The sequence below is a fragment of the Lentinula edodes genome, assembly GCF_021015755.1.
Source record: "Lentinula edodes strain Le(Bin) 0899 ss11 chromosome Unknown C8R40scaffold_19, whole genome shotgun sequence".
In the NCBI taxonomy this organism is placed as follows: Eukaryota; Fungi; Basidiomycota; class Agaricomycetes; order Agaricales; family Omphalotaceae; genus Lentinula; species Lentinula edodes.
Genome location: NW_025764325.1, coordinates 1 through 11,709, shown reverse-complemented (window position 1 = coordinate 11,709; position 11,709 = coordinate 1). Strand labels below are relative to the sequence as shown.

General features: G+C 46.8%; 4 protein-coding genes across 4 annotated transcripts; 2 read left to right on the top strand and 2 right to left on the bottom strand.

The window, feature by feature from the left end:
- Window positions 1–1,018: 1,018 nt before the first annotated feature.
- On the bottom strand, window positions 1,019–1,513 carry C8R40DRAFT_1046322 (uncharacterized protein; the record flags this gene model as incomplete). Its single annotated transcript, XM_046224361.1, has 2 exons — window positions 1,019–1,324; window positions 1,379–1,513. 2 exons carry the CDS (start codon window positions 1,511–1,513, stop codon window positions 1,019–1,021), a joined length of 441 nt encoding a protein of 146 aa, XP_046085897.1.
- Window positions 1,514–3,122: 1,609 nt separating this feature from the next.
- On the bottom strand, window positions 3,123–3,908 carry C8R40DRAFT_1022464 (uncharacterized protein; the record flags this gene model as incomplete). Its single annotated transcript, XM_046223027.1, has 2 exons — window positions 3,123–3,541; window positions 3,599–3,908. Coding segments are annotated over 2 exons (729 nt in total), but the record flags the coding sequence as incomplete, so codon positions are not given.
- Window positions 3,909–6,711: 2,803 nt separating this feature from the next.
- Window positions 6,712–8,693, top strand: C8R40DRAFT_1069731 (PIN domain-like protein; the record flags this gene model as incomplete). The annotated part of the gene is made up of 8 exons (XM_046226149.1): window positions 6,712–6,735; window positions 6,790–6,899; window positions 6,955–7,201; window positions 7,257–7,384; window positions 7,442–8,018; window positions 8,062–8,383; window positions 8,450–8,497; window positions 8,551–8,693. The coding sequence occupies 8 exons, from the start codon at window positions 6,712–6,714 to the stop codon at window positions 8,691–8,693; spliced, it is 1,599 nt and encodes a 532-aa protein (XP_046085895.1).
- Window positions 8,694–9,567: 874 nt separating this feature from the next.
- C8R40DRAFT_229750 (white collar photoreceptors-like protein) lies at window positions 9,568–11,119 on the top strand. The gene is made up of 4 exons (XM_046234410.1): window positions 9,568–10,048; window positions 10,103–10,343; window positions 10,396–10,675; window positions 10,752–11,119. Exons 1-4 carry the CDS (start codon window positions 9,745–9,747, stop codon window positions 10,986–10,988), a joined length of 1,062 nt encoding a protein of 353 aa, XP_046085894.1. The 5' UTR covers window positions 9,568–9,744; the 3' UTR covers window positions 10,989–11,119.
- The last annotated feature ends 590 nt before the right edge of the window (window positions 11,120–11,709 follow it).

Here is an 11,709-nt window from a genome sequence, read left to right as displayed (position 1 = left end):
CCCAGATCTGCCTCTAAATCCTGTTCATAACGGGTTGGCCTCGAGCCATACGAGCTATCACGGCTCTTCTTTCTCCTCAACTGGTAAGTAACTCCATTCCTCATCACAGTTTGTTTTTTAGTTCTCGTTCTAGGTTCCTCGGGTCAAGGGGACAGTTTTGCTGCAAACCAGCTGTCAGTTCCGCCTGTAGCTCCGCGCGTCTTCCCTCTCACTTCACCGAGCACTGCGCCGCTCAACGAACCTGCGAACACTAAACGGAACGACCAAGCGCCTACGAATAACGGCCCAACAATGTTTACGCCAACCACAAATAAAGGCACTGCTCTGTCGTCTATACAGGAAGAGACAACTAACAAGCTCACTATTGGACACGGAAAAGCCATCTACTACAAATACAGCCAAGTTCATGAGCCCCGCCAGATATCTTTTGTCACCGACATTGCTCGACTAGACCGCGTCTGGGATGATGAACAACCCAATTGGGACCCCCTCGACTGCGGAAGAAACCTGTTAGCAATCAACGGCACCCCTATTGCTCTCAAATACTGGAAACAAGTCTTCAGTCGCAAGAACGACGGTGCTTGGTCATGGTTGAAGAGGCTCTGGGTTGAGTGGAAGGTAAGAACTATTTGTATGATCAGGCTTTTGTTGACAGGAGTTCTGCAGTATGTTGCAGAGCGTTACCGTTCTAGTGGTAGTGACCAGTTCTGGCAGGAGTTCTCCTACAGCAATGGTGATCACTACCACTGGAAAGCTATCACCGATCGACTTCGTGACCTCCGGAGCGAACGCGACCAACAATTAGTTGACCAGGCCAAGGCTGAATACGGTGATAATTTCGCGAAGATCTTTGTTAATAACCGAGGTAAAGTACTTACTGATAAACCTACAATCGCTCGACACTACCTTAACGAGTTAGCAAAACGCTCTTTGTAATTCTTATTACCATTGCCGTATTTTAGTATTTCAACGTGTTCCTTGGTTTAGTTACAATAAATAAATGAAATAATCCATTCCTCTAAGCACAATGGCATGACCGGTTACAAGTAGGACAAACTGTAGTAGGTGCGCGATTCATGTTAAAGAAATCATCACGGTCAACATGAGGGTTGTCGTTCCAGGAGATGAGGTATTTCACAATAGTTAAATGTGTGAATTCCTGACTCCACCCCCCCCACTCACAAATCTGACGCAAAGGCCAACGACGCTCCACAGAAAGCCACTGACACCCACCACGTCGGAATGAGTGGGTTCCATAAGGAACAAAATCGACACCTATATCAAGAAGGTTGTTTCGAAACATCTCAAGAAATTGTTCCGACGTCTAGAAGCAAACCTGAGTACAAGCAAAGTGAAGGATTATTTCAGAAGGTCTTACCATAGGTTCATTCTCCTCAGCGAGGCGGTCATTAGCTCGAATTTTTCGGAACAAGTAACCTTCTGTTAAGCCTGATATAAGAATCCATTTGACGAAAGCCCGTACAACACATATGTGCTGGTATTCCTCTGGCATTTCATACCAAACAAATGGCTTGATATCTAAAGAAGATTAATGCCAGAGTACCACACAATCCTGATGAAACTTACCTCCAAATTGACTTGTCTTTCGGAAAGGGAGATGGAGGCTAAGCTTAAGCTGGCCAGTTTGGGGGTCATCTGAAAGGTTGATGTCTTGTAGCTGAATCTTAAGCATTTCATCGACACGGAGTAGCCCACAGAAGGAAAAGTTGTATCCACAATTCATCATTGAACGTGCACGCGGGCCTAATTGTCCTTTGCGAGTAGGAGGTGAAGACAGCTGGGGCTCTCTAAACTCAGGCTTGCGATTGAAGTAATAAAGATTTTCAAGTAAGGCCTAACACGTATATCAGGCTTACTGACAAGGAGCTGCAAAACATGCATACCGATGTGACTGCTCGAGCACTGGTGGGGGTGTCACCGCTCTGTGTCTATAGATATATTATACGTTAGTTAAACGATTAACGTGTTTTCGTTATACAAACTTGCCTTACGACGGCGGAGACTAAGCATATAAGTAGAGACAGTCTCCGAGACTGAAGGATTGCCTAGCATCTTTCCAGAGATCTCGCTACGGTGCCAGGCTTGCATACCTAAGCCATGGACTCTTCCAAATCCAAAGGTTGCTGCAGCACGCATCTTTTGGGCATGTGTATATGTCGCCCGTTCCTTTGTCGTCGCAATTGCTTTACCATCAAGGTCAATTATATCACAACTAGAAAATGGCTCAGATATTTATATAGAATTATGATTGAGCCACATACGAATCCATTATCCAAGCCACCAGATATACTGCAGCTTGAGGATGAGGTTTATTGCAGAAAAATTGGGTTCCCTCAGTTATCATTTGTCGATCAACAAGGAATTTATTGCATTGTTTCATCAACCTTGAGTGAACTCAATCCTCAGTAAATAGATCTAGCATTTAACAGATACGTACCGGTGATATTCTTGTGATGTCTTCTCAGATACACCTTTTGAAACCTCTCGAATTGCGTCGCTGAGCCCGGACAAGTCAACCTCGACTTGGTCATGGCTTTCTTCCAGATCGTCCAAGATATCTGCGGGACTCAAGTGCTGTTCTTCAGTAATTACTTTGAGCAACCCAGAGTATGAGCTGTTGGTGGTGATGTCGACAGTCATTGATGAGGAAGGAACAAATCAAACCCCTATTACAAACAAAACTGTGGTTCAGTTTGTTTAGTGCAGTTTCTGAGCGGGTAAGAGAGGAGCTGCAGGGGTTTAATACAACATCTAACAAGCCTCGAGTAAACCTCGAGGCTCACTCAAGGGGATATTTATCTCAAAAAACACGAAGATGCAAGTCTATTTGTAGGAACACTCATCAAGATACAATTGTAATTATATACCGTTATGCTTCACCGGCAACGGGCGCGTTTAGATGGGCGTAATACCGGAGATTCCTCAAGGTCTGAAAGATCACTGACTTCGTCCAGGCCAGCAGCAGTACGAATCATACCCCGCCAATCGCCCCTGCAAACATCTGCCCATCGCGTAAACCTCTGCAGGCCTAGTTTCCATCGCGATGCCCGTGATGCTTCCCGTTCAGCACGTTCTTCAGCAGTAGCTTTTCCCAAAAAGGATTTGTCTGATTGAAACCCGTTGTCGCGCCATCGGAAAAGGCCACCAGAAGAGTATTGTATTATCGCATAGCGGCTCTCATGTGCTTGGATAGGGATAGTAGAGTGGGTGATAAGTGCAGAGGGAAAGAGGATGGTGGAACCAGGAGGAAAGCGAACGATAAGCCCAAGGTCCCAGAGCACAAGGTGTCCGCCTTTGTCGGGATTGAAGGGTCCCATGTTAGTATCAGCGCACCAGCTGGAGGCACGGTTTTCAGGATCCATGTGAGGCGGGGAAAAGGAGCGGGGACCCAGGTTGAAGGTAGTCGCAGCAAACGCAGTGTTGGGGAAGTTGGGTCGTAGCTCGGGCTGCTTGCGTTGGATTTCCTCGTTGGTAGCTCTAGATTCAGCATAGTTCTTGTGGCAGTAAGTGTTGAAGAGAGCTACCAAGAGCTCCGTTATCCTTCAAACCAGTGAGAAAAGGAAAACAAAGCACGCACTGTTTTGAAAGCCTGCGATGCGCCGAACTGCTGTGTTCTGCAGAAGCTCTTGCATAGCGCATTGGTTAGCCCTGCCAGAGACTTTGTAGTTCTGCGGCTTGCACCGCCCGTTGCCATAACCAAACCCCACAGTGCGGGAGGCAAATTCTCCACGCCGGCCATGTTTTTGTGCTTCGGTGAAGGTACTGGACTCACGGCAACGCGTGGCAGCAGCAGCAGCTTCAGCTTCCACCGCCTGCCACTCTGTCCCTTTAGACCCGCGAGGAACTCCGCCAAGGACTGCGATAATACGGTCACGAGCGTCGACAAGCACTACGCAGCTCCTGAAAAGAGAGGCATTAGTTACGTGTACCCTTGAAAGATAAGCTACACGCACTCCCCGTCCCATCGAAGAAGCTTCAAGCCCTTCGTTGTGCTCAAGACTTCCAGATCTTTCCATACCCTTTGGAGCCCGGGAGAGAGCTTTTTACGAGGATTAGCGTTCCAGCCGCTAGATGACACTGGGAGACTGGAGGCGTCAAATTCTTCAAGCTGAAGAGGCGCAGCTCCTTTAGCCAGCTCAACGACAAAGGGCTTGATGCTCCTCGTCGCGATGCGTTCTACTGCTTCAGCAGCCCGTTTTGCACGCAAACGCTTGGTGAGTTTCGCATACTTCTTGTCCTTGCGGGATATCGAGGGAGAACGGCAGGGAGGATCAATGGGGGGTGGCGGTTCTGCACACGCTTCTCCGTCAGCTTCTCCGTCAGCTTCTTCGCCCTCAAATTCTACCTCTTCATCGTCCAAGGGTTCTCCAGCATCTTCAGCAGCCATGCGCGCTCTGTGATCGGCCTCGAGAGCGGAAGAAAGGTCGAAGGAAGGGAATTTGATGCGAGCACTGGGGACAGCATCGCCTGCGCGTAAAAATTAGTCTCAGTTTATCTGATGAGGGAGGTTAAGGACGAGGGGGTTTGTTATCAAAGAAAACGCGTTCCAAAAGGAATTTTCAGCCAACAGAGCCTTGCCTAGATGATGGGCTGGGCATCTGTTGGCTGGGAAATTCAAAGAGGAAGAAAGGTAGAGAAATAAAATTATGAAATAGGGCACTCACCTAGATTAGAGCTCATCTCAACAGAGAACAGGTGGTGATGATGAGGGAGCAAAAGAGAGAGCACAGTCAACAAAGACGCGTGACGGCGGTCATGCACAAACGATTCACGCACGCGCGCTTAACCAGAAACTTTTGTTTCTTTTGCGTCAAGTGGCTACAATGCTGTAGCTTGCTGTTTTTCCTAGCTATCCCGACCAAGCTTCGACCTAATATTCATGTCCGGAACCCCATCGACCCTCACGCACTTTTACTTGCCTTTATATCTCCCATCTCTGCCTTTCTCGACATTCTTTTACCACATAACGAAGGGTGTTTGCGTAAATACCATTGAGCAGAAAGGGAGTAACGTGGATTTGCATCGGGTCGGTGGGGCAAGCCAGCGCATTATCATAGGTGGGGGCGTTGAGAACGACTTGACGGAATTTTCACCGGCCAAAGAGAGTGTGGTAAGCACTGGCTGGTTTCTCAGCGTCGAATGGATTGGTAAAGTGCACTAGAGAGCCTAGGTTGAAGTTGAACGTATACAGGAAGATCCCCTCGCGAACACGATGTCTTCAGCTCGTAGGCGCGTACACTCCTTTTCGTTGCTTTATCCAAGTTTGATAGGTACCCTCAGGATGCCCTCTGGTTTCCTTGCCACTTAACGTGCCGCCGTTCCCGCAATTGCTTCACCTATCCATCCCCCAATCTCAAGGCAACACCATTGGCACAAACTCCGGCCCCACCTGCCGTTCTTAGCCACCCACTCGCACCTTCACCAGAACTTCGCACCCGCTGTCCAGGAACGCATCGACAAAGCCAGCTTTCCTTCCGTCGCTACAGCCTTGAACCCACTCGAACCTTCACCAGAACTTCGCACCCGCTGTCCAGGAACGCATCGACAACGCCAGCTTTCCTTCCGTCGCTACAGCCTTGAACCCACTCGAACCTTCACCAGAACTTCGCACCCGCTGTCCAGGAACGCATCGACAACGCCAGCTTTCCTTCCGTCGCTACAGCCTTGAACCCACTCGAACCTTCACCAGAACTTCGCACCCGCTGTCCAGGAACGCATCGACAACGCCAGCTTTCCTTCCGTCGCTACAGCCTTGACCATGAACCACCATGCAGTTCGCTCCCTAGTACCACCGCCAGTAGCTGCGATTTTCTCCTTTCGGCACGGTTCGAAAGCAACCCGAAACCGCTTCCCAGACCATCAGTGCCCTCCTTCTGTTGGTTCGAACGCGTACCCACAAAGTGTTTATCCACTTGAGGTCCTCATGCTTGCCTAAACTTCTGGAAGCCCTCAGGTGAGTCCTCTAAGCTTCAGAGGTGACGAAGTGCACTAACTAGATGGCTATAGCTTCCGAGTACGAGCTTGTGTGCCACTGAGCTTTGCGTTGGAAATCTGTTTATCAGGTGAATATGACTCGTCTACGTCGTCTTTGGCCTTCTCTCCTTCTTTGGGACCACCCATCACCTCCGATAATTCCACTTCATCCACTTCAAACTCCTCCACCACCTCTCCACCACCATCACCACCATCACCGCGACGAATGAACAAATGTCGGCGGATGTCCAGTGACTCGGCGAGTGAACCACCATCTTCTGCCATTTCCTCTCTTTCGAGCTCGTATTCGTCAGCATACGAAATAGAGAATGGAGGGTATTCTTCTAGCGCGTCGCACTCACACTCTCATCGTTCGTCTATACTTATTTTATTTACGATCCAGATAACACCATGTTACTGTATGTTACAGGCCCTCTATACCGCATCTTCCTTCACCACTACTGTAACAATGCTGAATTCCCCACACTTGCCACAGGTGAGGATGAGGGAGATCGGCGCTTTTTTTAACTGTATACCTGGCCTTAATTGGCTATCCTGAGCATAACTGAAAGCTGGCCTGTAGTTTTGCATACATAAAAACCGTAGTTCACCCTGGCACCTACGCTGGCTGAAATATGTACCAGGTACCCTTTTTTAGAAATAGGAGCTATTATTGTTACCTTTCTTTTGTCCCTCTTGCTTCGATATACAGTCATCATGGGAATCAAAGATCTCTGGCCTGTAAGTGCTCATAGTATTATATATATGTGTCAATTGTCTAACCACACAATACAGTTAGTAGATGAAGCTGCCTTTACATGCAAGCTCAGAGACTTTATTGTCGAGCATGGATTCCTCAAAGAGCATTATGGCTTACGTACCGTTGTCATCGGGATAGACGTCAGGTAAGCTCTATATCAAGGTATAGGAATTGTGAGCTCACAAATCAATGCATGGCAGCTCCTTTTTGGATGGTTTTCGTGCTGCTGACAGGGCCCAAGGCCAGCTTCATTCATCCAACGCAACTCTCACCCAGTTCTTCAAGCTGTTGTGTGGTCTATCGAAGGCGGGTGCTCACTGTATATTTGTGTATGATGGGGACAAGCGACCAAAAATCAAACGAGGACGTCAAGTTGTCACAAATGAATTGGACTACTTGAAGCAATCAAGAACAATGGTCGAACATTTTGGTTATCACAGCCACATGGTATGAATGGTTTTCTGATGGTTCTCTGCACGGAAAATTTACTGAATTACTGCAGGCTCCGGGTGAAGCAGAGGCTGAAATAGCAGATATGCTTAAACAAGGAATTGTCGACATAATCCTCTCAAAGGACAGTGATGTTTTCCCCCTAGGGGCTGCATCTGTAATGAATCTTGTGGTGCCGCGGTGGGTAGTCTTTATGATTCTCATCAAAAATCTGACATAGGCATATGTATTATACAGGGATAAATCTAAAGCTCGGAAATCTTGGCTCGACTTGGAGGTCCGTATTTACCATACCAAAAGCATGGAATTCTCCCAGGGAGGTTTCATTCTGATCGCTTTGTTACTTCACAACGATTTCGGTAACGGCGTCAATGGTATCGGCCTTTCCACTGCTCGAGGTCTAGCTCAGAGTGGTTTTGGTGAAACTCTCCTCCGTTTATATGAATCACTCTCACCAATGCCGCAAAGACTGTCTGAGGCCTTGCAGGAATTGAATCAAGATATGGCGTACGAGATTCAGCACAATAAGCGAGGTAAAATGGGTTTATGTAGCCCTGCTCGAGCGGAAATCCTTCGACACTCCAATTTTCCGACTTTCGACGATTTGGAGGCCCTGAGCACATTCTTGACACCTGTAACAAGCTCTTCAGAGGGACTTCCGCCTTTACTGGCATCCCTCAGACTGCCTACTCTTCCTAACATCAGTGGAATCGTAGCATTTTCCACTGAGCACTTCGCTTGGTCTCCAAAGCTTACATTACAACATTTCCACAACTATCTTTGGCCCGGAGTCATCATCCGAATGTTAAGTTCGGTACGTCGTGCTAGTTAACCGATGTTTGTTACGTTACTAACAGTCTGGTCAGAAATACGTTGCCTACAACGCCGATAACTCTGAAGTTCTTGTCCCTCGACTGCAGAATAAATTCGAGACAGACAGCAAAGGACATCTGTACATACCTACCTTTTCAACCACAGTTATGAACAAAGACGTACTGGACTTCCAGGACAAAGATGCGAGTGACACTATCTCCATTGTATTCAATACCTCATTCTTTATTCAACTCACTGGTCTCAACTCCCCATCTGCACAAAGCCGGAGAGTTGACGTTCCAGTCTCAATGATTGCGGTGGCTATAAATAATCTCAATAAGGTTGTTAATCTCCGTCAAATGATTGGTTGGTTTTTGTTATTTTCTCCGCATTTCCTCTGTCTCACGTTTCAATTCACCCTTGAATCTCCAGGTCCCCGTTCACCTCCTGGCCAGGCCAGTATTGAAGCTGAAGCATCGGGTAAGTTTGTGTATTTTGTCATCCAGAGTCCAGATCATTCATATGCAATGTAGGTAGCCACACTTTACACAAGTTTCCCTTGAAGCGAAAGCAGAGCGATAATCTCATTGCTGAGAGCAGCTTCAAGAGCTTCAAGCGAGTCAAAGATTTAGGTGTTATTGAGCTTACTGACAGTGACGATGATTCTCTGTATTAATAACTGTACAATATGTGTAATGTAAAGTCAGTTATTCAGTGCTTGTATACTCTCATCGTTGAGGAAACTACATGAGGATATTCAAGCTTAAATATAAACGGAGAATAAGCAGAATAGGATTGGAGAATGAGCAAATTTTGAATGCAGTTTTGAGGTGTGAATATCCTGATATCTCCGATGCATGGTCTTTATTACCTGCCCACCAAACTTCGCACTTTTTTAAGCAGGAAGGAAACGTTGTAGAGACGGGATCTTTGGATATAAAGACGATGACACAAAGGTCATAGAGACGATGCACATAATATAACATCGCTTGATATACTACTTGGTCTGCCGTGTCCCTTACCTACTATTGCACCATCTCGTTACTGTATCTAATTCGAACCAGTACCTAGTTTTTCACTGCTGTCTAACACTACTGTAGATTTTAACATATACTTACATAGATAGTGAATTCTAGCTCAGTAAAACCATCCAGCTAGTAGGATCACTTTGGCACTGGGATAGGTGGGCACTGCAAGGATACACCAATAAATAAGTGTAGGCAAGTGAACATTGTGTTGAGCGTTGCTTACACAACGATGCGACACGCCGCACCGCACGTTTTCAATGATGTTTGAAAACCTCCGAATACCTGAATTTAAACATAAGATGCAAACAAACGTACCTACATCCAAGCAGCACCCATTGCTACCGAAGTCTCCCACCATCGTTCACCTTCATTCGCCTTATCCTTTACGCACCACAAAAGTCTCTGAGTAAAGTTGCATCAAATGGAATCTCCTCCACTGTGAGCTCTTCTCGTTAATTCCAATTATTGATAATGTACTACCACTTTGGTTGTTTTGACTGTCCATGATGTGCTATGTAGCGCGTCAGAGCAGGTTTCTTTCCAGAGGAAGCAAATATTTTTGCTCCCGCCGCCGTCGAATGCCCGCTCGTTGGCCGGAGCGCGTGGATCCGTCGGGTGATGCAGTGCCGTCCCTAAAGGGGACCTGTCATTACGCATCAGGTCACATCTCGTTATGATCCGTTACGAGATGTGACCCGCATGGTCTTTCCTGTTGGTCTCAATTGCACTTCTTGCTTTAAGCCTAATTTCATTCCCAAGAACGCCATGTCGTCGTCTCTTCCGTCTCAAAGGCCATCTCCTGGCTCTGGAACGGCTACACCAGCCTTTGAATTTACTAAGAGAAAAAGATGGGCAGATTTGCTGATCTCGGAACTCGCCGACACATGTATCTTTGTATTGTCCTCTACGCTCAAAATTCTCTATTGCAATCCCGCTGTTTACGATCTTTTGGGATGGAAGGAAGGAGATATAATTGATCATGAGTTCACTGATCTTGTTCATGGTGAGTTGTGGGGTTTTCGTTGATATCCAAGTGATTACTGAATTAGTATCACAGCCGACGACCACCCAATCTTTCGAGCTTCTTTCGATGAAAGTCTAGGGGGAAGGAAAGAACTCCTGGCTTATGTTCGTCTCAAATGCGGTACACCCGCAACATCCTATCCGTTCATGCCAATGAAGGAAGTCCTCTACGAAATAAAAGGTTATCCACGATTTGTTCTGGAGAATAATCCTTCGTCTGGGTGTCAGTGTTTCTTCGCTATGGCCAAACCATACATTAGTCGGAATATCACCATGTGCGTGTACAAGACTCTTGTTCAAATCATCAGGCTAAGACTCTTTCCCCAGGCTGAACACGCTTATGGAAGTGCAGCTCGAGAACGAGCATCTGCAGACCAGACTCAAGGCATTGAGGGCGAAACAGCACTCTGCTCCGTCTTCCTTATACTCCACTTCTTCGGCTTTGTTCACTCAACCACAACGCCAGCAAGCGGATAGCAAGAGTCCGTTCTATCTAGGCCCAGATACAGTCAAATCCCCACTCAAGTCGTCGTTCGATATTTCAACGATACCGAGCAATTCAGGACCCGGAGACGAGGAATCTGAAGACGGGCATAAGAAGAAGAAGGTATGCCTTCACAATCACCATGTCTCGCATGATAATCATAATATCCATCAACCCCACGACCATCTTTGTTTGACAGCTCAAGAAGATGCATCATACCGAGCAATATGTTTGTGTTACCTGTGGGCGTACCGATTCCCCAGAATGGCGCAAAGTGAGATTTCATTCGCGAACTATAAACTTTCTTAATAAGGTACATCGACAGGGACCGATGGGGCCAAAGACTCTCTGTAACGCTTGTGGACTACGATGGGCAAAACAGATGCGCAGAACAGATGATCCCACTGAAGCTGGCGGTTTGGTTGAAGCAAACTGATGGCTCGAAAATATTTCTTTTGGTTGAACTCGGGGGAACATTGAATAGCAATATCACAAGAACTGTCTCGCAAATACAAGGACTTCATCCGCACTTGCATTCGCATACATATACATATATTATTAAACACTGTAGCACTTACGCACGGATTTTTCTGGTTGCTATCATGATATATGGACATTACATATATTTTAGCTCTTCCCAAGAGATTGGGTACATTCAGAACATCTCCTACATACATAAAGTAATATCATTACTGGGTTCAAATATGTAGAGGAGGAAATTTACGGAAGGCGAGGCACGCTGCATTGATGATGAAGCCACTGGGATACCGCTGTCCGGGCTGAGTGCGAATCCAGGACAATATCCAGAGGACACACTGGATCCAGACAGGACCCAGATTCCATTGAAGTGGTAACATAAAGGGGAAAGAAAGGGGTGGATATGAGCATACAGTATAAAATGCAAATGCAAACAGTAGTAGGAGTAGAAGCTGAGTTGATTGTGGCAAACGGTGGGAGTCAAGTCATGTCGATACTTCGACCCATGAAATCCAAACGGAAAATTTGGCAAGGCTGAGTGAGGCTCATCGTTGTCAGGAAGGCCATCGATTAAGATTAGGAGTCTGGCTTTGGGTCAAGATCGTCAAGAGCTGGTTTCATTTGCAGCAATCCAATGAATTGCTGAATCGAACCGGTGAAGTCGAGGCCGTGCTTATAGC

Excerpts from the sequence above, each read along its gene's own strand:
- C8R40DRAFT_229750 (XM_046234410.1), top strand. The coding sequence starts at position 9,745 with ATGGTCTTTCCTGTTGGTCTCAATTGCACTTCTTGCTTTAAGCCTAAT. Across the intron at positions 10,049-10,102 it reads GTTCACTGATCTTGTTCATG|CCGACGACCACCCAATCTTT; the intron begins GTGAGTTGTGGG and ends TTAGTATCACAG. Across the intron at positions 10,344-10,395 it reads ATTAGTCGGAATATCACCAT|GCTGAACACGCTTATGGAAG; the intron begins GTGCGTGTACAA and ends CTCTTTCCCCAG.